Source organism: Chiloscyllium punctatum, chromosome 5 (assembly GCF_047496795.1).
Source record: "Chiloscyllium punctatum isolate Juve2018m chromosome 5, sChiPun1.3, whole genome shotgun sequence".
In the NCBI taxonomy this organism is placed as follows: domain Eukaryota; kingdom Metazoa; phylum Chordata; class Chondrichthyes; order Orectolobiformes; family Hemiscylliidae; genus Chiloscyllium; species Chiloscyllium punctatum.
In genome coordinates, this window is record NC_092743.1 from 13,441,647 (window position 1) to 13,467,012 (window position 25,366).

At 43.1% G+C, this 25,366-nt stretch overlaps 1 protein-coding gene and 1 non-coding gene across 5 annotated transcripts in view; both read right to left on the reverse strand.

Moving 5' to 3' along the window:
• The window catches only part of cdh7a (cadherin 7a), a 183,108-nt gene that overhangs the window by 81,951 nt on the left and 75,791 nt on the right, over window positions 1-25,366 (reverse strand). For all 4 annotated transcript variants that reach the window (XM_072569783.1, XM_072569781.1, XM_072569780.1 and 1 more), the window contains one exon: window positions 16,223-16,390. In XM_072569783.1, the coding sequence (XP_072425884.1) occupies window positions 16,223-16,390 (168 nt within the window). The remainder of the gene's footprint in view (window positions 1-16,222; window positions 16,391-25,366) is intronic.
• On the reverse strand, window positions 4,016-4,105 carry trnap-cgg (transfer RNA proline (anticodon CGG)). Its single transcript is given in 2 exon segments — window positions 4,016-4,051; window positions 4,070-4,105. It is a non-coding gene; the product is annotated as a tRNA-Pro (tRNA).

Below are 25,366 nucleotides of genomic sequence, written 5' to 3' on the forward strand. Positions count from 1 at the left end.
TAGAGGTAAAGCTAGCTGTTTCACGTTGATACTATAGTAACATGCTTGGTATTGGCCATTAACAGGGTGCTGCCCCTTTGCCAAAAAGACATTCCTTCATACAAATGAGTAATGTGATATATGAATTACACTGCCACTGTGATGCCAGGTATATAGCCCTTAAGCCACAATGACTGGCAGATCATATAAAACAGCATATTCCTTTGGATGTTCATAAAATGCAAGGTACTGACAGTCAAATCAATGGTTCAGGCCTCTGCTGATGTAATTCGGGAAACGAATCATCTCACTGAAGATTGCAGAGATCCCAAAATTCCCGCTTGCAGAATTGTGCAGGAACTGCTGAACAGCAGCAGACAGATTTCACAACCTACCCACTCAGCCAAAGACCACCAGAAACAAAAAGGGAAACTAGACATCCACCCTCTGTTCACTGTTCTAATTTCTAACTACAAATCTGCCACTAGCCCCTACACTGCAAACTCACTCCTTCAACATTTCCACCTATTTTCGGTCTCCTTAACTTCAGCAAAGTTGGAAAATTAACTCAGAGTCATGGATGACACACAGGTTGCAAGACATGCTGGCTGAATTTCACACCGTTGCCAAAGAGAGAGATGAAATCAGTTACTCGGGAATAAGGTTTGGAATGGGGAACCAAGGACAAGGAATGTCCCTAGTAGTCAGTTGGGAAGAGAGTTCTGGTTCATCCAATGCTGCATGTTGGATAAACAACCTGATAATTCAGCAACAATTGGAAGAGGTGGTGAAGTGGAGTAGTGTATCACCAGTGCAATTGTGAAAACTAATGCTATGTCTTTGGGTTATGACACTGAGAGATATCGGGTAGATGTTAAACAGGAGGAGGGTCGTACGTATATCCTTACAGGATACTAATGGCAACGATGTAGGGACAGTCTTTCTCCAGCTTAAACAATGTTGATAGGAGACAAGATGTGAAAATGTATCATTGTGCACTCATTAGGATGAGGATGAAAGAAACAGGCTTGAGAAAAGAGGTCTGAAGAATGACCCGAAACATTAACCTTGCTTTCTCTCCATAGACGTTACAAGGCCTGCTGAGTTTCTCCAGCAATTTCTGTTTTTGCTTGAGAAAGGGCGCCATTTGACACAACATGACAAGCATGCTAAGCAACATCCCCCTCCCTCTTCTCATAGACAATTTGGTGTTCCTTCTTTTCAAGTCTGTTTCTTGTGTCCTAGTGACACTAAGAGCGACATGGAAAGCTTTAACATTTCATTTCCTTCTAGAAATGTTGAGATTTCTAAATGGCTACAATTAGATAGATAAAAATAGAATCTCCCAAGTAAGAGCAGCCATACCCAGCTGGATAATAGTGGTGAGACATTGGAACGAGGTGGTGTTATCAAAGGATGCAGGCAGATCATGAAGGACGAAGAAGGATCATTTACCTTTGTCACAGTAACACAGGATAACATTTTTGACTTTAATCAAAGTTGTTTCAGTACTGCAGCAGGTATTGGAGATATTACAACATGGAGTTCCAGGAAAAAAATTGAAAGGTAAGAAAACAATCCAGGACTCAGGTGAGAAAAGCAATGTTCATTTTCGATTGTGATGCTTAAGGGTTGAGGGATTCACATTTGGGAGTATTTTTGAGCTGAGGGTTTAAAGGAGATCTGAGGGGATTGTTAACATAAAGGCTAACTTGGGGACAGAGAAAGATCATCGGGCATGAAAATACGATGGAGGGGGAAGAAGGGGAGTGTCAGGAATGAGATGAGTTTGGAAAGGGCATATAAAACATATATAAGTAGACTACAAAAAGAGTGCCCCATACAGTCTGCCCAGCTCACTCTGCCTTTCAAAATGGTCACAACTGATCCTCTACCTCAATGTAATAATCTCACATCCTCCCCATGCCCCTAGAAACCTTCAGTTTCTAGAAATCTATCTAATTCTTTCTTAAATTTATCTCAATGCTTGGCCCCCACAGCTTTCTGTGGTGGAGAATTCCACCGTTCACTACCTTCAGCACAAAGATATACGATCAAGTACAAAGGAACAAGGACAGAGTCAGGTGGAGCGGACTGGGAAAAGAGTTTAGCAGAAAATCTACTGAATGGATAATGGAAGCTGTTTAGTTCATGGCTCACTACAAAGATATACCCAGTGACAAAGCAGAGTACTAAGCAGGGGATTAACCAACCCTAGTTAACCAAGGAAATTAAGCATTATACCAGTGACAAGAAAATGTGGCAATGTAGCAAAATTTAGGGAAGAGGATTGGGAATGTTTCAAAAACCAACAAAAAAAGGGGAGAAAATAAATTATGAGCATAAGCGAGCAGGTAATATAAAAATGGACAGTGTAAGCTTCTTTAAATATATATAAAAAGTAAAGAAAAATACCCAAAATTAATATTAGCTTCTTAGAGAATCAGGTGGGGAACCAGAAAATAGCAGAGGAGTTGAATAATTATTTTGTCTCCGTCTTTATGGTTGAATAGCGTTTTTAAAATAATAAATCGAGGTGCAAACATTGGGAAGAATACAGGTAAATGAGAAAAATAGCTTCAGGGAAACAAATGAGATTGAAGCCTGATAAGACTGCAGGACCTTATTGGCTGCATCATCAAACATTAAAAGAAATAGCCACAGGGAAAAGTGGGTGCACTGATGTAACTTTTCAGGGTTCCTTGGGTTGAGGATTGAAAAGCTGCCAATGCAACACACTTACTCAGGTACTGGCATGTTCATCCAAGTGGCCATGCTTTGAGGTTGTTGAACCCAATGCTGAGCTCCTCAAGGCTGCTGAGTCTGACCCTTCTACCTGACTAAAATGAAACAAAAGAACTGAAGATTCTGGAAATCTGAAACAGAAGTGGAAATGGCTGGAGAAACTCAGCAGCATCTGTGCAAAGGAAATAGAGTTTTGAATTCCATTTGCCCTTCTTCAAGAACTGGGTGCTCTGGGCACCCTCACCATCTGTGCAAAGGTGAGGACTGCAGAAGATGGAGACTAGAGTCAAGATTAAAGTGGTGCTGGAAAAGCACAGCAGGTCAGGCAGCATCCGAGGAGCAGGAAAATCGACGTTTCGGGCAGGAGCCTTCTGACCCACTCTGTGCCAACAGCATAAAAACCATTTTCCAAGCCCTTCAGCTCCAAGAAAGAGTCATATAAGACTTGAAATGTTCACTCTATTTTTCCCTCTCCACAGATAACCCAGAACAGTTGAGTTCCTCTGGAATTTTCTATTTATTTTCTGAAAGAGTGCCTTGCTAAAATGATACAATGCAGTCGTCAGACCACAGCTGGAATATTGTGAACTATTTTGGTCCCTTATTTAAGGAGAGATATACTGGCATTGCAGGCAGTCTGGACAAAGTTCTTTTCTTTTAATTCATGCATGGGGCATGAGCATCACTGGCTGGGCCAGCATTTATTGCATTGCCTAGTTGCCCCTGAGAAGGTGGTGGTGAGCTGCCGTCTTGAACCACAGCAGTCGTTTGTACAACTAAGCTGCTTGCTGGACCATTTCAGAGCACAGTTGAGAGTCAACCACATTACTGTGGGTTTGGAGTCACATAAAGGCTAGAGCAAGTGAAGATGGGAGATTTCCTTCCCTGAAGGACCTTAGTGAATCAGATGGGTTTTCCCAAACTCGGCCATGGGTCCATGGTCATCAGTAGATTCTTAAATCTAGATTTTATTTAGGTTCCCTGCAGTGTGGAAACAAGCCCTTCAGCCCAACAAGTCCACACCGACCCTCTGAAGAGTAACCCACCCAGACCCATCTCCCTCTGACTAAGGAACCTAACACTATGGGCAATTTAACATAGCCAATTCATCTAACCTGCACATCTTTGTGACTGTGGGAGGAAACCGGAGTACCCAGAGGAAACCCACGCAGTCACGGGGAGAATGTGCAAACTCCACACAGTCACCCGAGGCTGGGGTCGAACCTGGGACCCTGGTGCTGTGAGGTAGCAGTGCTAACCACTGAGCCACTGTGCTGCCCTTAAGAAATGAGGGCTCATCCGGGATTTGAACCCGGGATCTCTCGCATGTCCACCTAGCTGAAGACCCGAAGCGAGAATCATACCCCTAGATCAATGAGCCACATGCCCCGGTGGCTTAATTGAATTCAAATTCCACCATTTGCACCCGGCTTAACTAGGTTGATTCTAGGTATGGAAACAGTCCCTTATGGGAAGAGGTTGAGTGTGTTGGGCTTGTGCTCATTGGAGTTTAGAAGAATGACAGCCACCTTATTGAAACATACAAGATACCTCGGATACTTGACTGAGTCAGAGACAGAGAGATTCTACCCTCGTGTGAGAGTCTGGGATCGGAGGGGCATAATCTCAGAATAAGCCGTCATCCAGTCAATCAGGATAGAGTTGAGGAGGAATTTCCTCTCTCAGAGGGTGATCATGCTATGGCATTCTTTCGCTCAGAGGACTGTTGAGGCTGAATCATTGTGTATTCATAGCTGAGATAGAGAGATGTGTAATTCGTCAGGGAATCAAGGTCATGGGGAATAGGCAGGAAAATGGAGTTGAGGATTATCATAACAGCCATGACTTCATCGAATGGCAGAGGAAACTCAACAGGTTGAATAGCCTCCTTCTACCCCAATGTCTTCTGGTCTTTTAGTTTGGTTCATAACAAATTGAATACTTGGGCATGAAAGCAAGCATTCAGAGGTTTTATAACTGATCAGTATAATCAATGGGCTGCTTCAGCCTCCGTCTCTCCTGTGTGTGACAAAACCACAATTTGATTTTGTTGACTCTGTCATGGGATGTGGGCATCACTGGCAAGTCCTGTATTTACTGCCAATCTCTCAATTTTCCCTCAACTGAATTGTCTTGCTTTGCCAGTTTAGAGATACTTAAAGGTTGTGGATCTGGAGTCACGTGGACCATAGACCAGACCCAGGCTGACAGATTTCCTTCCCTTAAGAGCATTTGATAACCTGATCAGCCTTTACAACATCAGGGATAGCGGCCTACTGAATAAGATTCACTCTTACTGAGTAGATTGTCATTGCAAATTTGTTAGTTTAATTTAAACTCCATGAGCTAGTGTGATGGGACTTGAACTGGAGAATGATCCCTGAGCATTCGGGAAAGCAATGGCCTCATGGTATTATCATGGGACTGTTAACACAGAGACCCAGATAATGATCTGGGGGCACAGTTTTGAATATCGCCACCACAGAGAATGGAATTTGAATGCAATAAAAATCTAGAATTAAGAGTCCAGTGATGACCATGAATCCATTGGTGGAAAAACCCATCTGGTGTATTAACGTCCTTTAGGAAAGGAAACTGCCATCATTACCTGGTCAGGCCTACATGTGACTCCAGACCCACAGCAATGTAGTTGACTCTTAACTGTCCTCTGGACATTTAGGGATGGGCAATAAATGCTGGCCTAGCCAGCGACACCCTCATCCCGTGAACGAATTAAACAAAAACTTGGCTCTCTCACTTACTAGCCCAGCTCCATATTTCTTCCTGCAACTTTCTATCAGGCTGGAGGAGACAGCTCACAACACCTATGTCCCGTTTGACCCTGAGTGAACATTCTATTTTCATACTTAGTGCATCAAAAAGACACCAATGCCTGCCTCGGTGCCATCACCCATCCTCAGCCCTTGCGACAGAACACCTGCTGAAGCCCTCATCCATACACTGGTCATGGTCAAACTCCACTGCGTTCTGGATCCACTGGCAAGCCTTCCTAAGTGCACACTATCCCAAAGTTCTGCTACTCAGTTGGAGCACCAAATCCACTTCACCACCACGTTTCCTCTTGACGACAAACAGCTTTTCATCAAAAGATCCACCAAACCTGTTCCCCCCTCCCCCCTCCACACCACCCCCCCCCACCCCCGACCTATCACCACCACTATTTTCAACCATCACTACCTTCCTAACTGGCACAATTAAATCCTTATATAGTTTTATCTCTCAATGTAGCTGTGATCTTCTCCATCCTTATAACCTTTCAATTCTAACAGCTTGCTCGTACCTCTCTTTCACCAGTGGCCGTGCCTTCAGTAGCTTGGGAGCACAGCTTTAGAATTTGGTTCTGAGACTGCATTTGATACATTCTTAATTGACAAGCGAGTCAAAGGTTGTAGAGGTAGACAGGAAATTACAGTTGATATCAAATCCTAACCCTAACTCTAACACAAACCCTTTCTAAAACAGAGAATAGAGAATATCAGAGAATCTCAGCAATTCTGGCAACATCTGTGGAGACAGCAATGGAGATAACATTTCGAGGTCTTGGTATGACTCTTTTAGAATTCCTCTTCACAGATTTGGGAAAATCAGTGCGTCACCATTAAATACCAAGTATCATGACTTTCAGTGACTCAGTCACATTCCAGTGGGCAGGTTTCCCATCTCCTGCCATTCCTGTCCCTAACTAAACAGAGGTCAGGATTCCCACCAGCAGGAATTGGCCACTCCTGGCTAGCCTGTTACAGTCAATTCCATTAAATAAATGGGTTGGAATTGCCCCGATACTTCATCTGGTGCCTAAACAATGATTTATAAAGGTTCTTCAATAATGAGGAGCTTTTAAGACAAGCTTTCAATCACAGAATGTACTAATTCTAAAAAGGAGCCAGTCATCTTCTGACTTTAATTATTTAAAGTAATATATCAACAAATTCCAGGTTGGCAATTTTAAGGGCAATTTATTTCTACTTAATGATTTCTTGCCAAAGGTATATATGTTATTAAATTTGGATCATCAATTGAGAAATGGTTGGTTTTGCAGACTTAGCTCTCTCTCTAGATGTTTCTATACTGAAATAATGGAAGAGACACAGTTAAACAAAAAACCATTATCATTCTGGGAACACAGTCAGAATAATATCATAAAAATGATAGCTGTTACCTCTGTGTTACTTACATGGTTATGATACATGGTCAAGTGATTCAAATCTTCTACTTGGTAAGTGATCTGAGGGTTTATTTTATACTGTCCAAATAATGCAGATTTAATTCTCTAACGTCAATTGATTCTTTTAAATAAAAGCTACAAACATTAGTGTCCTTATTTCTATAAGCAGAGGTATATGCTTTGAAGAGGGTTATACTCTGTCATTGTTAATTGTTTCAAGGGATTTGGATGTCAATGGCTAGGCCAGCATTTATTACCTATCTCTGAATGCTCTTGGCTTGCTAGGTCTCTTCAGAGGACAACTGAGAGTCAAGCACATTGCCGTGCGTCTGGAGTCACACGTAGGCCAGACTGGGTAAGGATGGCAGATTTCCATCTCTGAAGGAAATTAAGGAACCCGATGGGTCCATGCAAAAATCGATGATCATTGCATCGTCACCAACAGTGAAGCTAGCTTTACATTCCCGATTTTACAAACTGAATCTAAATGCCACCAGCTGCTGTGATGGGATTTGACCCACAATTCTCAGAGTATTAGTCTGGGGCTCCTAGGTTTTGGGGAGGTCATGCTGCAGTGGTGAAGTCTTTGGACTAGTAAACCAGAACTCCCAGGCTAAAGACTTTCAGAGCATGGATTTGAACCCTACTATGGCAGATGGTGGCATTTGAATTCTGTAGAAAGATAGCCAATGGCAACTATGTAACCACTGTCAATTGTAAAAACCCATTTGGTTCACTCATGCCCTTTGGAAGTGAATCTGTGATTTTAACTGGTCTGGACTACATGAGACTTCAGACCCACTGCAATGAGGTTGACTCTTAACTACCCTCAGGGCAATTAGATATGGGCAGTAGCTAAGGTAAGACTGCTTGTTTTAAAAGTACTTACCGGTAGCGGGCAGCGGTGTTTTTTTTTCACTCTCTCTTCACAGAAAGAGCGGGAGCAGCAGGGGGAAGTGACGACGACCAGAGAGGCAGCCGAGACCCGGAAGCAGGTAGAGCGTAAGCTTACCTGGGTAGGTTTGTTTCCCCTTTAAAAGCGCGCAGCTGAAGAACCCGAGGCACTACGGAGGTAGTGCCTCCCACCCGCCCTCCTCCTCTAACCTAATAATAAGGTCCGTTGTGGTAAGTAGGTAAGTGCTGAATTTTGCTTGTTGTATTCTTTAGACCCAGTTTTGTTTTAAAATAAAGGTTAGCTTTCGAGGGATGGCAGTGAAGGCAGTGCAATGTTCCTCCTGCAACATGTATGAGGTGAGGGATGCCATGGACGTCCCTGCTGATTACACTTGCAGTAAATGCACCCATCTCCAGCTCCTCCAAGATCGTGTTAGAGAACTGGAGCTGGAGTTGGATGAACTTCGGATCATTCGGGAGGCAGAGGGGGTCATAGATCGGAGCTATAGGGAAGTAGTAACTCCAAAGATGGCAGATAGATGGGTGACAGTGAGGGGGACTGGGAGGAAGCAGCCAGTGCAGGGACCCCCTGTGGTCGTTCCCCTCAAGAACAAGTATACCGTTTTGGATACTTGTGGGGGGGACGACTTACCAGGGGTAAGTAACAGGGTTCAGGCCTCTGGCACGGAGCCTGTCCCCGCTACTCAGAAGGGAAGGGTGGAGAAGAGCAGAGCAATAATAATTGGGGACTCGATAGTTCGGGGCACAGATAGGCGGTTTTGTGGGAACGAGAGAGACTCACGTTTGGTATGTTGCCTCCCAGGTGCAAGGGTACGTGATGTCTCTGATCGTGTTTTCCGGGTCCTTAAGGGGGAGGGGGAGAAGCCTGTAGTCGTGGTCCATATTGGCACCAATGACATAGATAGGGGGAGTGCTGAGGATGTTAGACAGGCTTTTAGGGAGCTAGGTTGGAAGCTCAGAGTTAGAACGAACAGAGTTGTTGTCTCTGGTTTGTTACCCGTGCCACGTGATAGAGAGTCGAGGAATAGGGAGAGAGAACAGTTAAATGCGTGGCTACAGGGATGGTGCAGGAGGGAGGGATTTCGGTACTTGGATAACTGGGGTTCTTTCTGGGGAAGGTGGGACCTCTATAAACAGGATGGTCTGCACCTGAACCTGAGGGGCACCAGTATCCTTGGGGGGAGGTTTGCTAGTGCTCTTGGGGGGGGTTTAAACTAACTCTGCAGGGGCATGGTAACCCAGACTGTAGCTTTAGGGTGCAGGATCTGGAGTGTAGGGAGGTTAGGAATATGGCATCAATCTTAAAGGAGGGTGCCTGTAAACAGAAGAGTGGCTTGAAGTGTGTATACTTTAATGCCAGAAGTATACGAAATAAGGTAGGTGAACTCGCAGCGTGGGTTGGTACCTGGGACTTCGATGTTGTGGCTATTACGGAGACGTGGCTAGATCAGGGACAGGATTGGCTGTTGCTGGTTCCAGGGTTTAAATGTTTTAGTAGGGTCAGAGGTGGGGGTAAAAGAGGGGGGGGTGTGGCTTTGCTTGTCAAAGATAGTATTACAGCGGTGGAAAGGAAGATGGACGAAGATTTGTCATCTGAGGTAGTTTGGGTTGAGGTTAGGAATAGGAGAGGTGAGGTCACCCTGTTAGGAGTCTTTTACAGGCCTCCTAATAGTCCTAGAATCGTTGAAGAAAGGATTGCGAAGATGATTCAGGAGAAGAGTGACAGTAATAGGGTGATTGTTATGGGAGACTTTAACTTTCCTGATATTGATTGGGAAAGCTATAGCTCAAGTTCGTTAGATGGGTCAGTGTTTGTGCAATGTGTGCAGGAGAGCTTCCTGACACAATATGTAGATAAGCCAACAAGAGGTGAGGCCATACTGGATTTGGTTCTGGGTAACGAACCAGGCCAGGTATTAGAACTAGAGGTAGGTGAGCACTTTGGGGACAGTGACCACAATTCGGTGATTTTTACTCTAGTGATGGAGAGGGATAAGTGTGTACTACAGGGCAAGAGTTATAGCTGGGGGCAGGGAAATTATGATGCGTTGAGACATGACTTAGGATGTGTGGATTGGAAAAGTAGATTCCAAGGCAAGAGCGTAATTGATATGTGGAACTTGTTCAAGGAGCAACTATTGAGTGTCCTTGATAAGTACGTACCTATCAGGCAGGGAGGAAAGGGTCGTGTGAGGGAGCCATGGTTTAATAAGGAGTTGGAATCCCTTGTTAAATGGAAGAGGGCGACCTTTGTAAAGATGAGGCGTGAAGGTTCAATAGGGGCGATTGAGAGTTATAAGGTAGCCCGGAAGGACCTGAAGAGAGAGCTAAGAGCAGCAAGGAGGGGACATGAAAGGTTCTTAGTTGGTAGGATTAGGGAAAACCCTAAGGCTTTCTATAGGTATGTTAGGAATAAAAGAATGACTAGGGTAGGAATAGGTCCAATCAAGGATAGTAATGGGAAGTTGCGTGTGGAGGCTGAAGAGATTGGGGAGGCACTGAATGAATACTTTTCGTCAGTATTCACTCAGGAACAGGACATTGTTGTCGATATGAATACTGAGGCACGAATAAGTCGAATGGATGGCTTTGAGATATGTAGAGAAGAGGTGTTGGAAATTCTGGCAAGGGTGAAAATAGATAAGTCCCCTGGGCCTGATGGCATTTATCCTAGGATTCTCCGGGAAGCAAGGGAGGAGATTGCAGAGCCATTGGCCTTGATTTTTGTGTCCTCTTTGTCGACAGGAGTAGTGCCAGAGGACTGGAGGCTAGCAAACGTGGTTCCCTTGTTCAAGAAGGGGAGTAGGGATAATCCTAGTAACTATAGGCCAGTGAGTCTCACTTCTGTTGTGGGCAAAGTCTTAGAGAGAATTGTAAGGGATAGGATTTATGCACATCTGGATAAGAATAATGTGATCAAGGATAGTCAGCATGGTTTTGTGAAGGGCAGGTCGTGCCTCACAAACCTTATTGAATTCTTTGAGAAGGTGACTAAGGAGGTAGATGAGGGGAAAGTGGTAGATGTGGTATATATGGATTTTAGTAAGGCGTTTGATAAGGTCCCCCATGGTAGGCTACTGCAGAAAATACAGAGATATGGCATTGAGGGTGAGTTGGAGGTTTGGATTAGGAATTGGCTGGCTGGAAGAAGACAGAGGGTAGTAGTTGATGGCAAAGGTTCATCTTGGAGTGCCGTCACTAGCGGTATTCCGCAAGGATCTGTTTTGGGACCATTGCTGTTTGTCATTTTTATAAATGACCTGGAGGAAGGGTTAGAAGGTTGGGTGAGCAAGTTTGCGGATGATACGAAAGTCGGAGGAGTTGTAGACAGTGAGGAAGGATATGGCAGGTTACAGCGGGATATAGAGAAGCTGCAGAGCTGGGCAGAAAGGTGGCAAATGGAGTTCAATGTAGCTAAGTGTGAGGTGATTCACTTTGGTAAGAGTAATAAAAAGATGGATTACTGGGCTAATGGTAGACTACTTGGTAGTGTGGAAGAGCAGAGGGATCTTGGTGTCCATGTACACAGATCTCTGAAAGTTGCCACCCAGGTAAATAGTGCGGTGAAGAAGGCATATGGCGTACTGGCTTTTATTGGTAGAGGAATTGAGTTCCGGAGTCCTGAGGTCATGCTGCAGTTGTATAAGACTCTGGTGCGGCCGCATCTGGAATATTGTGTGCAGTTTTGGTCGCCATACTATAGGAAGGATGTGGAGGCACTGGAACGGGTGCAGAGGAAGTTTACCAGGATGTTGCCTGGTCTGGTAGGAAGATCCTACGAGGAAAGGCTGAGGCACTTGGGGTTGTTTTCATTGGAGAAAAGAAGGTTTAGGGGTGACTTGATAGAGGTGTACAAGATGATTAGGGGGTTAGATAGGGTTGACGGTGAGAACCTTTTTCCACGTATGGAGTCAGCGATTACAAGGGGGCATAGCTTTAAATTAAGGGGGGGTAGATATAGGACTGATATTAAGGGTAGGTTCTTCACTCAGCGGGTCGTAAGTTCATGGAATGCCCTGCCAGTAGCAGTAGTGGACTCTCCCTCTTTATGGGTATTTAAGCGGGCATTGGATAGGTATATGGAGGATAGTGGGTTAGTGTAGGTTAGGTGGGCTTGGATCGGCGCAACATCGAGGGCCGGAGGGCCTGTACTGCGCTGTATTCTTCTATGTTCTATGTTCTATGTAAATGCTGGCCTGACTACTGATACTCATGAAAGAATTGAAAAAGTCATTCAGAGATGTCATCACCCCCTCCTCAGCATCTCTACCTCTTACTGGAGATGTTCACTGCTTGGTATCTTGAATGGTAAGAATCTTGCTATCGATTAACCAAAGCCTAATGCTCTCCAGGTCTTGCTGTGTGCAGTCACAAATCATTTCAGGATCTGTCCAATAATATCTGGGGAGTTGTGAATGATACTCCGCACTACACAACCAGCAGCAATCATCCTCATCTCTGACTTTATGGTACAGAGAACCTCTCTTCTCTATCTTCCACAGCCCTTGTAATGAATGTGAGTTCCTTTGAAGATGGCTGACTGAACTCTCCAGATTCTCTTGAAAATGTAGCTGACTTGCTCTGACAAATTCCCTGCTGATCTTGATGCTTTTCCTCAATGGATGATTAATGATCTGAATATTGAATAGCAGTAACTCCCCTCCCACTGGGCAGTGCAAGTTTCAGCTGAAATAAGACTTTCTTTCCCCTTGTTAATAATAAAGACTATTCAAAAAATCAGAAGTTCAATACTCTACCAAGAATGGCACCAGTGAAGTCTATCATTGTTGAAATAATCTGGAGAATTCACTGCGGGATGATGAAATAATAAAATATATCAGAATATATGAGCCAATGTGTTAGCCTGCTTGAAGTTTTAAGGAAATTAATGTTTTGCAGATCTTTTTAAACATTCGTATAATCTTGTAAATTAGCACATATAAATTGGAGCTTTGATTGACTGAAGATTATAACATTGAAGGTACAGCCAGCATAGGAGCAGAGACAGAACCCTGTTGGAATATCTTAACAGGTCACAAAAATTTGCTTTGAAGAGGTGTCACTACAGTGGCCAGTGCCCCAGGATAATACTGTGGGAAAAAGGAGTTAAATCCCAACATGGAGAAAGTGAGGACTGCAGATGCTGGAGATCAGAGCTGAAAAATGTTTTGCTGGAAAAGCGCAGCAGGTCAGGCAACATCCAAGGAGCAGGAGAATCAACGTTTCGGGCAAACATCGATTCTCCTGCTCCTTGGATGCTGCCTGACCTGCTGCGCTTTTCCAGCAACACATTTTTCAGCAATTAAATCCCAACAAGGCAGATGGTGAAAACTGAATTAAATTTTAAAAATCTGTTATAAAATACATAGCTACACAGTGGGAATGTAGCCACTGTTGATTATTGTAAAAACCCATCCAGTTCATGAATGTCCTTTTAGGGAGGGGAATCTGTCATCCTTACCTGGTCTGGCCTACATGTGACTCCAGACCTACAGCAATGTGGTTGACTCTTAACTGCCCTCTGGACTGGCCTGAGCAAGACATTCAGTGGTAACAAACCACAACAAGGTCTGACAAAAAGGACGAGCCACCTGATATGGCCCAAGGCACCGCAAAAACACTGACAAACAGAGCCTTCTTCACTGGTATCTAGGAGCTTGTGGGAGAGCTGTTCCACAGATCAATCAAGAAACACTCCAGGTTGAACCATGCGGCTAGAGTGGTGGTATCATGTCAATTCGAGATCCCATCACTCCAACATCAGTGAGGTTTACCGAAGAAAACTCATCGAGACCGAGGAGAACATGAACTTACAGCTGTCTGACATGACTGTCACCTCCCGGTATGGGCACGTGGCTCAGCTGGAGTAGGCCTCCAATTTCCTGATTCTACCAGAAATGCTAAAACACGTTGCCTTTTCTTTCGTTTTAGTCACTCATTGAATGAGGGCTTCACTGGATAGGGCAGCGTTTATTAGCCATCCCTAATTGCCCAAAAGGCAGTTAAGAGTTGGTCACATTGCTGTTGGTCTAGACTCACATGTAGGCCAGACCAGATAAGGATGGCAGTTTCCTTCCCGAAAGGACATTTAGTGAACCAAATGGGCTTTTCCAACAATCGACAATGGATTCATGATCATTATTAGATTCTTCATCCCAGATTTTTACTGAATTCAAATTGCACCATCTGACATGGCAGGATTTGAACCGAGGTCTCAGGATTAGGGGTCTATCATTAATACCAATAGAACATCAGCTCTCCAGCTCGGCCTGAGCTCCTCACCTTGGTGTCCTATTTTCTTCAAATTTTTTATCAATGACCTTCCATCCATTATAAAGTCAGAAGTGGAATATTCACTAATATTACACAATCTTCAAGACAATTTGCCATTCCTCAGATACTGAAGTCGTCCTTGCCCATTGACTCAGACAACATTCAGGCTTGGACTCAGAAGCAGCAAGTAACATTCATGCCACACAACTGCCTGACAATGGCCATCTCCAAAAAAGGAGAATCCAACCATCACCCCCAGCATTAAAGAACATTTCCATCACAAAATCCCCCACTGTCATTAGGGCTGGGAGTCATCATTGACCAGTGAACCGAGGTTAGCCAATACTTGGGCTGCAAGAGTGTGTCAGAGGCTCAGGATTCTATTGTGAGGAACTCAATTCCTGACTCTTTGAATCCTGCCCACCATCTACTGGCTACAGGTCAGGAGCATGATAGAATTCTTTCCAGTCGCTTCAACAACATTCAAGGTATTCAACACTATCTAGGACAAGACAATCTGCTTAACTGGTGTCCCACCTACAACCTTCCCTTTACCATCAACACAGAATGACAACAGTGTATAATATCTAGAAGGTGCACTGCATCGACTCACTTGGCAGCACCTTCCAACTCACGACTTCTGCCATCTCTTCGAATTGGGTCAGTTAATTAACTCCAATTTAACCAATGGTATCATTGTATCCAGCCTCAAATATTGCTCCTCCATTCCATTCCATTTAAATCTTCCCTTGCCATTCCTCCCATAAATCCATCCTATCCCTCAACGAAACAGACCAGTGTAGTTTCCATAAGACAGAGGAGTGGAAGCAAGGCCATACGGCCCATTGAGTCCACTGCACCATTCAATCATGGCTGATGGGCGTTTCAATTCCACTTACCCGCACTCTCCTCATAGCCCTTAATTCCTTGCGAGATCAAGAATTTATCTGGCCATCATCCTGGCCTCCACCACGCTCCGCGGCAATGAATTCCACAGGCCCACCACTCTCTGGCTGAAGAAATCTCTCCTCATTTCCATTCTAAATTGACCCCCTCCAATTTTAAACCATTTCTAAGCCATGCTTGAAGGTCTTGATGCAGAGAGAGAAAAATCAAAATGCCTTTGTTGGTGGGCTCCACCTACCTTCCAATGTTTTCATTCTCTGCCAAATGACCCCAGTTCCTCTACCTGCCCTGTCTACTACCGAACATTGACAGCTGTCCATGCATTATCGGCTCCAGCCTCCCACATAACCTTTTATTCTCCACCTGCAGCAGGGTTGCAGACATCTGCTTTATTCTGACTCATCAACACTGTCTAGATAGTCACAACCTGCCTAGTATTACAATTCATATGCTTCGTGATGTTTTATTAAGAGGCTGAGTTATAGCCATAGAATCACACAGCACAGAAACAGACTCTTTGGTCCAACCAGTCTGTACTCTCAAATTAAACTTGTCCCACTTGCCTGCACTTGGTCCATATCCTTCCAAACATTTCTTATTCATGTTCTTATCCAAATGTCTTTTAAATGTATGCGATCAATAACATCCATCAATATTGACCAGTGAATAACACCAGCTTAAATGACTGAAAACAACTTTAACAAACTACACAGGGCATGTTGCTGGGTCTACACACTAGGCAGTTCCTTAGCAAATGAAAATAAGATTCAAGGACTTTTAACATGTTGGCTGCCTGGCTTTCTGCTCAATTTTTATTTAAACTAAAGCGAAAAATGGTCTGAAGCTCAATTTAAGTTGGACTTAATTTGCACTAAAAATGCTGTGACCTTTTGTGTGGATGAGGTTCAAGTCCTTCAGAGCTAAAGAAGTTAGCTCTCTCCACAGCTGTTGCCAGGCCTGTTGAATTTCCCCAGTGATTTCTGATTTAATTTCAGATCTCCAGCATCCGCAGTATTACGGTTTTGTGCTGATTTTGAGTGAGCAGAAATGTCAGGCAGTAACATTTGTGAAGAGCAACCACAATATGATAGGAAGCGAACGTGTATTAATATGCAGCGTATATTCTAATCTACTGCTTCACCTTACCAAGCAGGACAATATCACAGTGAGAGTTTGATGTATAGTTTGCTTTGATGAAAAAACAATATAGTTCCTTACTGCGAGAGAAGTGAGGTGGGTTGTCATTCACATCGCTCAGAGTAACAGTGATTGATGTCGTCCCAGACAAGCCTCCCATCTGTCCAACCATGTCTTTAGCTTGTATAACCAGCAGGTAGCGATCCTTAACCTCTCGGTCCATGTTCGGCAGAGCTGTTCTGATGATTCCTGAAATACATATCCAAAAAGATCAGTTGTAGGGCTCCATGTGTCTGAAACATGACTGGCGTGCAAATTCATTTCTTCCAGCATGCATTTATTGAGTGGTCACGCTGTTCAGGAACAGCTTCCAAGGTCTGATTTAATACATCCACAACCTCACTGATGGCTTAAAGTTGTTAATAATTTACTACTGTCTGTGCAGCAGAATTCACAGTCATGCAGTGCATCAAGCCAGTCCTTTGTAGACCTATCCAATTAGTGCCACTCCCCAGCTCTGTAACCACAGCCATAAGAAAAACTTCCATTTCAAGCAAATATCTTACTCTCTTTTTGAAAATTATCCCTGAATCTGCTCTTGCTCTCTTTCAGGCAAGGACCGTGACAAATTTGCTGTGTTAAAATCTCCTGCCACGAGAAGAGGTTTCTACATCTTCACTCCAACAAGACCTTCCAATTTTTTTGGTGAATGTAACCCAGTCCATTACACAAGGCAACCCTCATCTGTTAGCAGAGAGTGAGGACTGCAGGTCAGCCAGCAGCCGAGGAGCAAGAGAGTTGACATTCCATGCACAACCCTTCTCATTATGCCTAAAACGTTGACTCTCTTGCTCCTCGGAGGCTGCCTGATCTGCTGTGCTTTTTCCAGCACCCATGCTTTATCAACATTCATTCATTGACTCCATCTACTGCCATGGGAAAGCAACCAACACGATCGAAGAGGGGAAAGTGAGGATTGCAGATGCTGGAGTTTAGTGTTGAGAGTGTGGCGCTGGAAAAGCTTGATGAAGGGCTTATACCCAAAACAATGCTGCCTGACCTGCTGTGCTTTTCCAGCACCACACTTTCGAACAGAATCAAAGACCCCTCCCACCCTAATCTCCTCTACCCTCTTCCATCAGGAAGAAGATATCAAAGTTTGAATACACCTACAAACATATTTAAGAACAGTTCCTTCCCCGGTGTTATCAGACTTTTGAAAGGACCTCTCAAATGTTAACTCTGATCTCTCTCTCTCTCTGTACCTTCTCTGTGGCTGTAATACTGTATTCTGCACTCTTTTCTGTTACCCTGAGGCACTTTACATGGTATGATCTGCCTGTGGAGCACTGAAGGCAATGCTTTTTACTGCATCTCAGAACACATTACAACAATAAGTCAATCAATTGATCAATCCTGACTTGAAATTCTCTGCTTCAACCCAAGCTTTTCTCATCTGACCACACTGGGCAAACAGAAACTATGAGAACTGCAGATACCGGAAATCAGAAGCAAAAAACAGAAATTGCTGGAAAAACACAGCATGTCTGGCAGCATGTGGACAGAAATTAAAGTTAATGTTTCGGGTCCAGTGACCTTTCTTCAGAACCCTCCCTTTATTGTCAAAGCCTTTAAGAAGGCCATAACGTTCTTCCTAAAGTGCAGTCTTTAAAATTAGACACACATTCAGCTCAGGTCAAACAAATAGGGATGTGCAAAGGTTTAGCAGAGCTTCTTTGTCTTTGCATGTTGTGCCTGTAGTTACAACATCAAGGGTCGCAGATGGAAACAGAAAGTGCTGAAGAAACTCAACAAGTTTGGCAGCATCTGTGGAGAGAGAAACAGAGAAACAGAGTTAACATTTCAAGACCAATAAGGCTGGAAACAGTTTTTACACTGTTGCCAAAATTAGAAGAGATGGAACGGATGATGAGAAAGCACAGAGCAAAAGCCCTAAGGAATGCTGAGTGCAATAAAGGAGTGACAAAGGTGAAAAATAGATCTTAAAGATAGCAGTGAATTCTGATATATAGGGCAGCTGTATTGAGAGCAAACCTGCAAAATTAGATAATGAGGGGAAGGATGGGAGATGATATAATAAACACGGAGGACCAATGTTATGGTTCTGAAACTGCTGAACTCAACATTGAGTTTAAAGCTGTAAATACCTAAATCTTACAGACTCAACATTTTGTTACACACCTTCAGAGCACGAACACTGCCCTGCATTTTGATTATACCTACCTTCCCATCCTTGGGCATGGGTTTGCTCTCAACAGAGCTGCATTACTTTCTATTATTCGCGCCTACTATTAACATCTGCAATGCACATATATCTTTCCTTCATTACCATTATTGCTCCCTTTGTCTTTTGCTGTCACCACCCTCAACATCTGTTTGAAAAGCTCTTCCTCCCCCTTTGTCACTCCTTTCCAGCCTCCTTCAGTTCCAAAGAATACTCATTGGTCTTACAGCATTAACTTTCTTGCTGTCTCCTCAAGTGCTGTCAAACGTGCTGAGTCTCTCCAGCATTTTCTGATTTATTTCAGATTTCCAACATCTGTAGTATTTTGCTTTTATTGCAATATCATTAAGCTGGAGAGGGTTCAGAAGAGATTTATCAGGATGTTGCCAAGTATGGCAGGTTTGAGCTATAATGAAAGGCTGGGACTTTTTTCACTGAAGCGCAGGAGGTTGAGAGGTGACCTGATAGAAACTTATAAAATAATGAGAAGCATGGATAGTAATTGTCGTTTCCCTAGGATGGGAAATTTCAAGGCTGGGGAACACATTTTTAAGGTGAGAGAACAGAGATTTAAAAAGACATGAGAGGCAATTTTATTACACAGAGAGTGGTTCATGTGTGGAATGAACTTCCTGAGGAAGTGGTGGATGTGGGGATAATTACAACATTTAAAAGACATTTTGATAAGTACATGAATAGAAAAAGTTTGGAGAGATATGGGCCAGGAGCAGGCAGGTGGGATGAGGTTAGTTTTGAATTATAGTCAACATGGATTGGTTTGTTTCTGTGCTGTAAGACTCCATGACTCTACGGCTGTAAGAGTCCTGGATACTTGCTTTAATTTGTTCTTAATGCAATTTTAAAACAACATAAAGAATTTTTGCTCTCAAATTATATACCTTAAAATATGTAAGCCTTGACATGAACTCTTTTGAGATGGCCACCTGAACACTTTATGAAGTAAGAAAGTGCTAATTAATAGAAAATTGGTACACAGGAGCATTTGGCAGTGACCACAATACGATAGAGTTTCACATTTCATTTGAATATGATAATAGTAAATTCTGAAAATAGAATCTTAAATCTGAATCAGGGAAACTCTGAAGGCATGGAGGGCAAGCTGGCAATGACAAAAGGTCTGATATTGGACAGGTAATGGCATTACATAGACTATATCAGTTATATAATCCATAATGGCACAAACAGCCAATAGGAAATGTCAATCATCCATAGATGACAAAATAAATTAAACATTGCATGAGATCAAAGGAAATCATTTATAAGAATTCTCGAGAAAGTGGTAATTTAGGAGCAATTTAGAACCGAACAAAAGATATCTCGCAAATTGGTAAAGAAAGGGAAAGAGAATACAAAGACAAGCTAATGCAAAATGGCGTGGTAACTCAGTGGTTAGCACTGCTGCCTCACAGTCCCAGGTTCGATTCCAGCCTTGGGCGAATGTCTGTGTGGAGTTTGCACATTCTCCCTGTGTCTGCATGGGTTGCCTCCAGGTGCTCTGAATTTCTCCCACAGTCACAAAGATGTGCAGGTTAGGTGAATTGGCAATGTTAAATTGCCCATAGTGTTAGGTGCATCAGTCAGAGGGAAATAGGTTACTCTTCGGAGGGCTGGTTGGGCCAAAGGGCCTGTTTCCACACTGTAGGGAATCTAGTCTAACCATAAAATTTGAATTGCAAACAGTCTTTTAGGTAAATTAAAAGGAAAAGATCATTTCAGACAAATGTAAAACCCAGTTAGGGTGAAAGCAAGAAAACTGATTGTGGAGAACAGGAATTGATGGAGAAGCTAAGTGATTATTTGGTGTCTAACTTCAAGGAGAAAGCTACAGAAAATACAGGGCAACCACGGGATTTGTGAAACTGTAACTGAAAGTAATTATGATTAGAAAAGAAATACTTCCAGGACTGATGATTGATAAATCCCCCAGACCAGATGAGTTACATCCCAGAGTTTTAATGCAGGTGGCTAGAGAGATATTGGACACATTGATGATAACCCTTCTTCTATACTTCTGTAGGTAACATTAAGGTTGCTGCAGACTGGAAGGCAAATCTAATCCCACATTTAAAATGAGATGAGGGAGAATGGAACATAACAGATCTGCTAGTTTGACATCAACATTTGCAATTATGCTAGAATCCTTTATAAAGGGTGTGATAACTGGACACTGAGGTAATCATGGTCAAATTGGGCAGGATCAATACGGAGTAATGAAAAGTAAACTTGATAAAGTTATCGTGTGATTTTGAGAAAATATTAACTGCAGTATTAAAGGAGAGCCAGTTGATTTGCTGCATTTGGATTTTCAGCATTTGGATTTTCAGAAGACTGCTGTTGAGCTCCCACGTAGGGGGTTATGAAACAAACTTATAGCGTATTGGATTGGGGGAAGATACAAGGACCAATTGAGAACTGATTAACAGAGAGAAAGTAGAGAATAGGAATAAATTGATCATTTTTAGGCTGTTATCAGTTGGGAAACACGGAGATCAGTGCTAGAGTCACATCTACTCACAGATTATGTGAGCAATTTGTATGTAGAGGGTCAAGTGTAATATCATTAAATTTGCTCGTGACACATTATGTGGGAATGTAGATTCTGAGAAAAATTGAAGGAAGCTTCAATCAGATTTGTACAGGTGAATGGGCTAGAACACACCTAGTGGAATCTAAATTTGAAAGAAATTAAGGGTTTGGCTAAGAAAATAAAAGGAAGCATATGTCAGGTATAGACAGGATAGATCGAGTGAATCCTTAGAAGAGTATAAAGGCAGTAGGAGTATACTTAACAGGGAAATCGAAGGGCATAAAGGGGACATGAGATAGCTTTGGCAAATACAATTAAGGAGAATCCACAGAGTTTCAACAAATATGCTAAGGTAACTAGGGAGAGAATAGGCCTCCTCAAAGATCAGCAGGGTGACCTTTGTGTGGAGATGCAGGAAAAAGGGGAAGATATTAAACGAGTATTGTGCATCAGTATTTACTGTGGAAAAGGAAATGGAAGACATAGGGAAATAGATGGTGACATCTTGCAAAATGTCCATATTACAGGGGAGGAAGTGTTGGACATCTTGAAATGCATAAAAGTGGATAAATCCCCAGGATCTGATCAGGTGTACCCTAGCACTCTGTGAGAAGCTAGGGAAGTGATTGCTGGGCTTCTGCTGAGATATTTGTATCATCATTAGTCATTGGTGAGGTGCCAAAAGACTGGAGGCTGGCTAATGTGGTGCCACTGTTTAAGAAACGTGGTAAGGACAAGCCAAGGAACTATAGACAGGTGAGCCTGATGTCAGTGATGGGCAAGTTGTTGGTGAAAATCCTGAGGGACAGGATGCTTTGTACATGGGAAATTATGTCTCACAAACACAAACTTAATTGAGTTTTTTGAAGAAGTAACAAAGAGGATTGACGAGGACAGAGCAGGAGATGTGATCTATACGGACTTCAGTAAGGCATTCGACAAGGTTCCCTATGGGAGACTGGTAAGCAAGGTTACATCTCACAGAATACAGGAAGAACTAGCCATTTGGATACAGAACTGGCTCAAAGGTAGATGACAGAGGGTGGTGGAGGGTTGGTTTTCAGACTGGAGGCCTGTGACCAGTGGAGCACCACAAGGATCGGTGCTGGATTCACTACTTTTCATCATTTATATAAATGATTTGGATGTGAGCATAAGAGGTGCAGTTAGTAAGTTTGTAGATGACACCAAAATTGGGGTGTAGTGGACAGCGAAGAGGGTTACCTCAGATTACAACAGGATCTGGACCAGATGGACCAATGGGCTGAGACATGGCAGATGGAGTTTAATTCAGATAAATGTGAGGTGCTGCATTTTGGGAAAGCAAATCTTAGCAGGACTTATACACTTAATGGTAAGGTCCTAGGGAGTGTTGCTGAACAAACAGACCTTGGAGTACAGGTTCATACCTACTTGAAAGTGGAGTCGCAGGTAGACAGGATAGTGAAGAAGGCATTTGGTATGCTTTCCTTTATTGGTCAGAGTATTGAGTACAGGAGCTGGGAGGTCATGTTGCGGCTGTACAGGTCATTGGTTAGGCCACTTTTCAAATATTGTGTGCAATTCTGGTCTCCTTCCTATCAGAAAGATGTTGTGAAACTTGAAAGGGTTCAGATGTTGCCAAGGTTGGGGGATTTGAGCTACAGGGAGAGGCTGAACAGGCTGGAGCTTTTTTCCCTGGAGTGTCGGAGGTTGAGGGCTGACCTCATAGAGGTTTACAAAATTATGAGGGGCATAGATAGGATAAATAGACAAAGTCTTTTCCCTGGGGTGGGGGAGTCCAGAACTAGAGGGCATAGGTTTAGGGTGAGAGGGGAAAGATATAAAAGAGATTAGATTAGATTAGATTACTTACAGTGTGGAAACAGATCTTCGGCCCAACAAATCCACACCGACCGTCCAAAGAGCAACCCACCCAGACCCGTTCCCCTACATTTACCCCTTCACCTAACACTAGGGGCAATTTAGCGTGGCCAATTCACCTAACTTGCACATTTTTGGACTATGGGAGGAAACCGGAGCACCTGGAGGAAACCCACGCAGACACGGGGAGAATGTGCAAACTCCACACAGTCAGTTGATCTAAGGGGAAACGTTTTCATGCAGAGAGTAGTACATGTATGGAATGAGCTACCAGAGGATGTGGTGGAGACTGATGCAATTGCAACATTTAAAAGACATTTGGATGGGTATATGAATAGGAAGGGTTTGGAGGGATATGGGCCGGGTGCTGTAGGTGGGACTAGATTGGGTTGGGATATTTGGTTGGCATGGACGGGTAGGACTGAAGGGTCTTTTCCGTGCTGTACATCTCTTATGACTCTATGACTTTAAGTGCGAAGTTTCAAAAAAAAAGAACATTTCCGAAATAGTGAGAAGTTGGGAGGTGTTGGTGTCCAATGGGAAGAATTTCTTCTTTCACAGGGTTGTGAGCCTTAAGAACTCCTTGCAATAGCAGACTGTGGGGAAAAGTCCTTGTGTATATTATGGCTGAGAAAGATACATTCTTGATCAGTCAGGGAAATCAAGGCTTAAAGGAAAATCCAGGAAAGTGGACACGAGAAATGTTAAATCAGCGATGATTGAGTGGTGGAATAGGTACAAGGGGCTGGATGGTCTACTCCTGTTCCTATTTCTTTTGAGCCTGGATGTCCTTTTTCATGAGACACTACAAATTAGCAATGGGTACAACAAGCAATAATAGAGGGAAACATATTTTACCAAGGGGATTTTGGGACAGAAGATGTCCTGCTGCATTGTGTAGAGCCTACACTTTGCTCCAGGTACAGTTTTGGTCTCTTTGTCTGAGGAATGATCGACTTGCTGTAGAGTGAGGGCTATGTTTATTCATCAGCCTAATTCTTGGATTGGCTGGCTTATGTTAGGAAATAGTGAGGAAAATGGATCTGTGTTCTCCAGAGTTTGATGGAATGAGAGGTGATCTCATGCTTCCCCTCACTGGTGAGTCTAGAACCAGGAGACTTAACTCAAAATAAGCGCTAAGCCATTTAAAACTGGAATGAGTAGGAATTTCTTCACTCAGAGGGTGGTGAATCTTTGGAATTATTCACCTCAGAAGGTAGTGGAACTGAACACACTCAGGACAGAGCTTAATGAATTTCTAATAACATTAAGGGACATGGAGGTGGTGCAGGAAGGGGACGATGAACATTGTATTGCTGGTTCAAGAGGCTGAACAGACTACTTCCGTTTCCATGTACCTTCATCCCTGATATTAACAGAGATATGAACTCATGTAAAATGACCAGACAGGCTAGTGTCGCTGCTTAAAATGGAAGCAAAAAGAAATTGAGACAAACAGGTGCAACTGGTCAACATTGTCAAACCATTTAACTGAAGGTTTAAGTATCATTGTTAACAGATGCAATCAAGTAAGGATAAGGCGCAGTGGTGAGAATGCCAGGCTGGGCTTTGTTCTGATTAATAATTTCACCCAATTTAATAATGCTCTGCATTTCACAATTCTGCACTCAAAATCCTTCGGCAAGTTAGTTACCAGGCAACTTGGTTGCTGTGCAGAATCTGCTAACTTTGCCAGGCCAGTTGAAGTAACTAACCAATAGTACAGAAATGCTGCAGCTCTACTTTAAACTGAAAAAAGTCACATTGTAAGTGATTGCAATTGCAGTTTTCCTCCAGGACGTCACACTGCGATGTTTCCACTCTGACATAACTTAGCATAATAGCATTACAGAGACTTTTATAATCTGTAATAAGCAAAATGTGATTATCATTTGATCTTTAAATCCCTAACAGATGGATTGTGTGCGTGAATGAAAAAGATTAGAGTTGCAGCAGTTCTCTGTAATAAAGTGTATCTTGTGGGTTTCTATTCAGTGTTTATCAGCTCAACATAGAACATCTTCAATTCTAATTAATAATGGTAATAGAATAGAAGCAGGAATAGGTCATACAAGCCCTTAAGTCTGCTCTACTATTCTCTAATCTTTAACAACAAATGCCACGATCCCAGCTGATCTCCAAAACCTTGATTCCCTTGATATCCAAAAGGCTACTGGTCTTAGTTTCAACTAGAGCCAAAAACTGCATATCTGTATTTTCTGAGATAAAAATGTCAAAGATTTCCCAGCCTTTGAGTAAAGAAATGTCTCCCCATTTCACACAGTAATGGCTAGTCCCTTATCCTGAGTTGGCATCCTCTAGAGTCATAGAGTCATAGAGATGTACAGCATGGAAACAGACCCTTTGGTCCAACCTGTCCATGCTGACCAGATATCCCAACCCAGTCTAGTCCCACCTGTCGGCACCCAGCCCATATCCCTCCAAACCCTTCCTATTCATATACCCATCCAAATGCCTCTTAAATGTTGCAATTAGAACAGCCTCCACCACATCCTCTGGCAACTCATTCCACACACGTACCACCCTCTGCATGAAAAGGTTGCCCCTT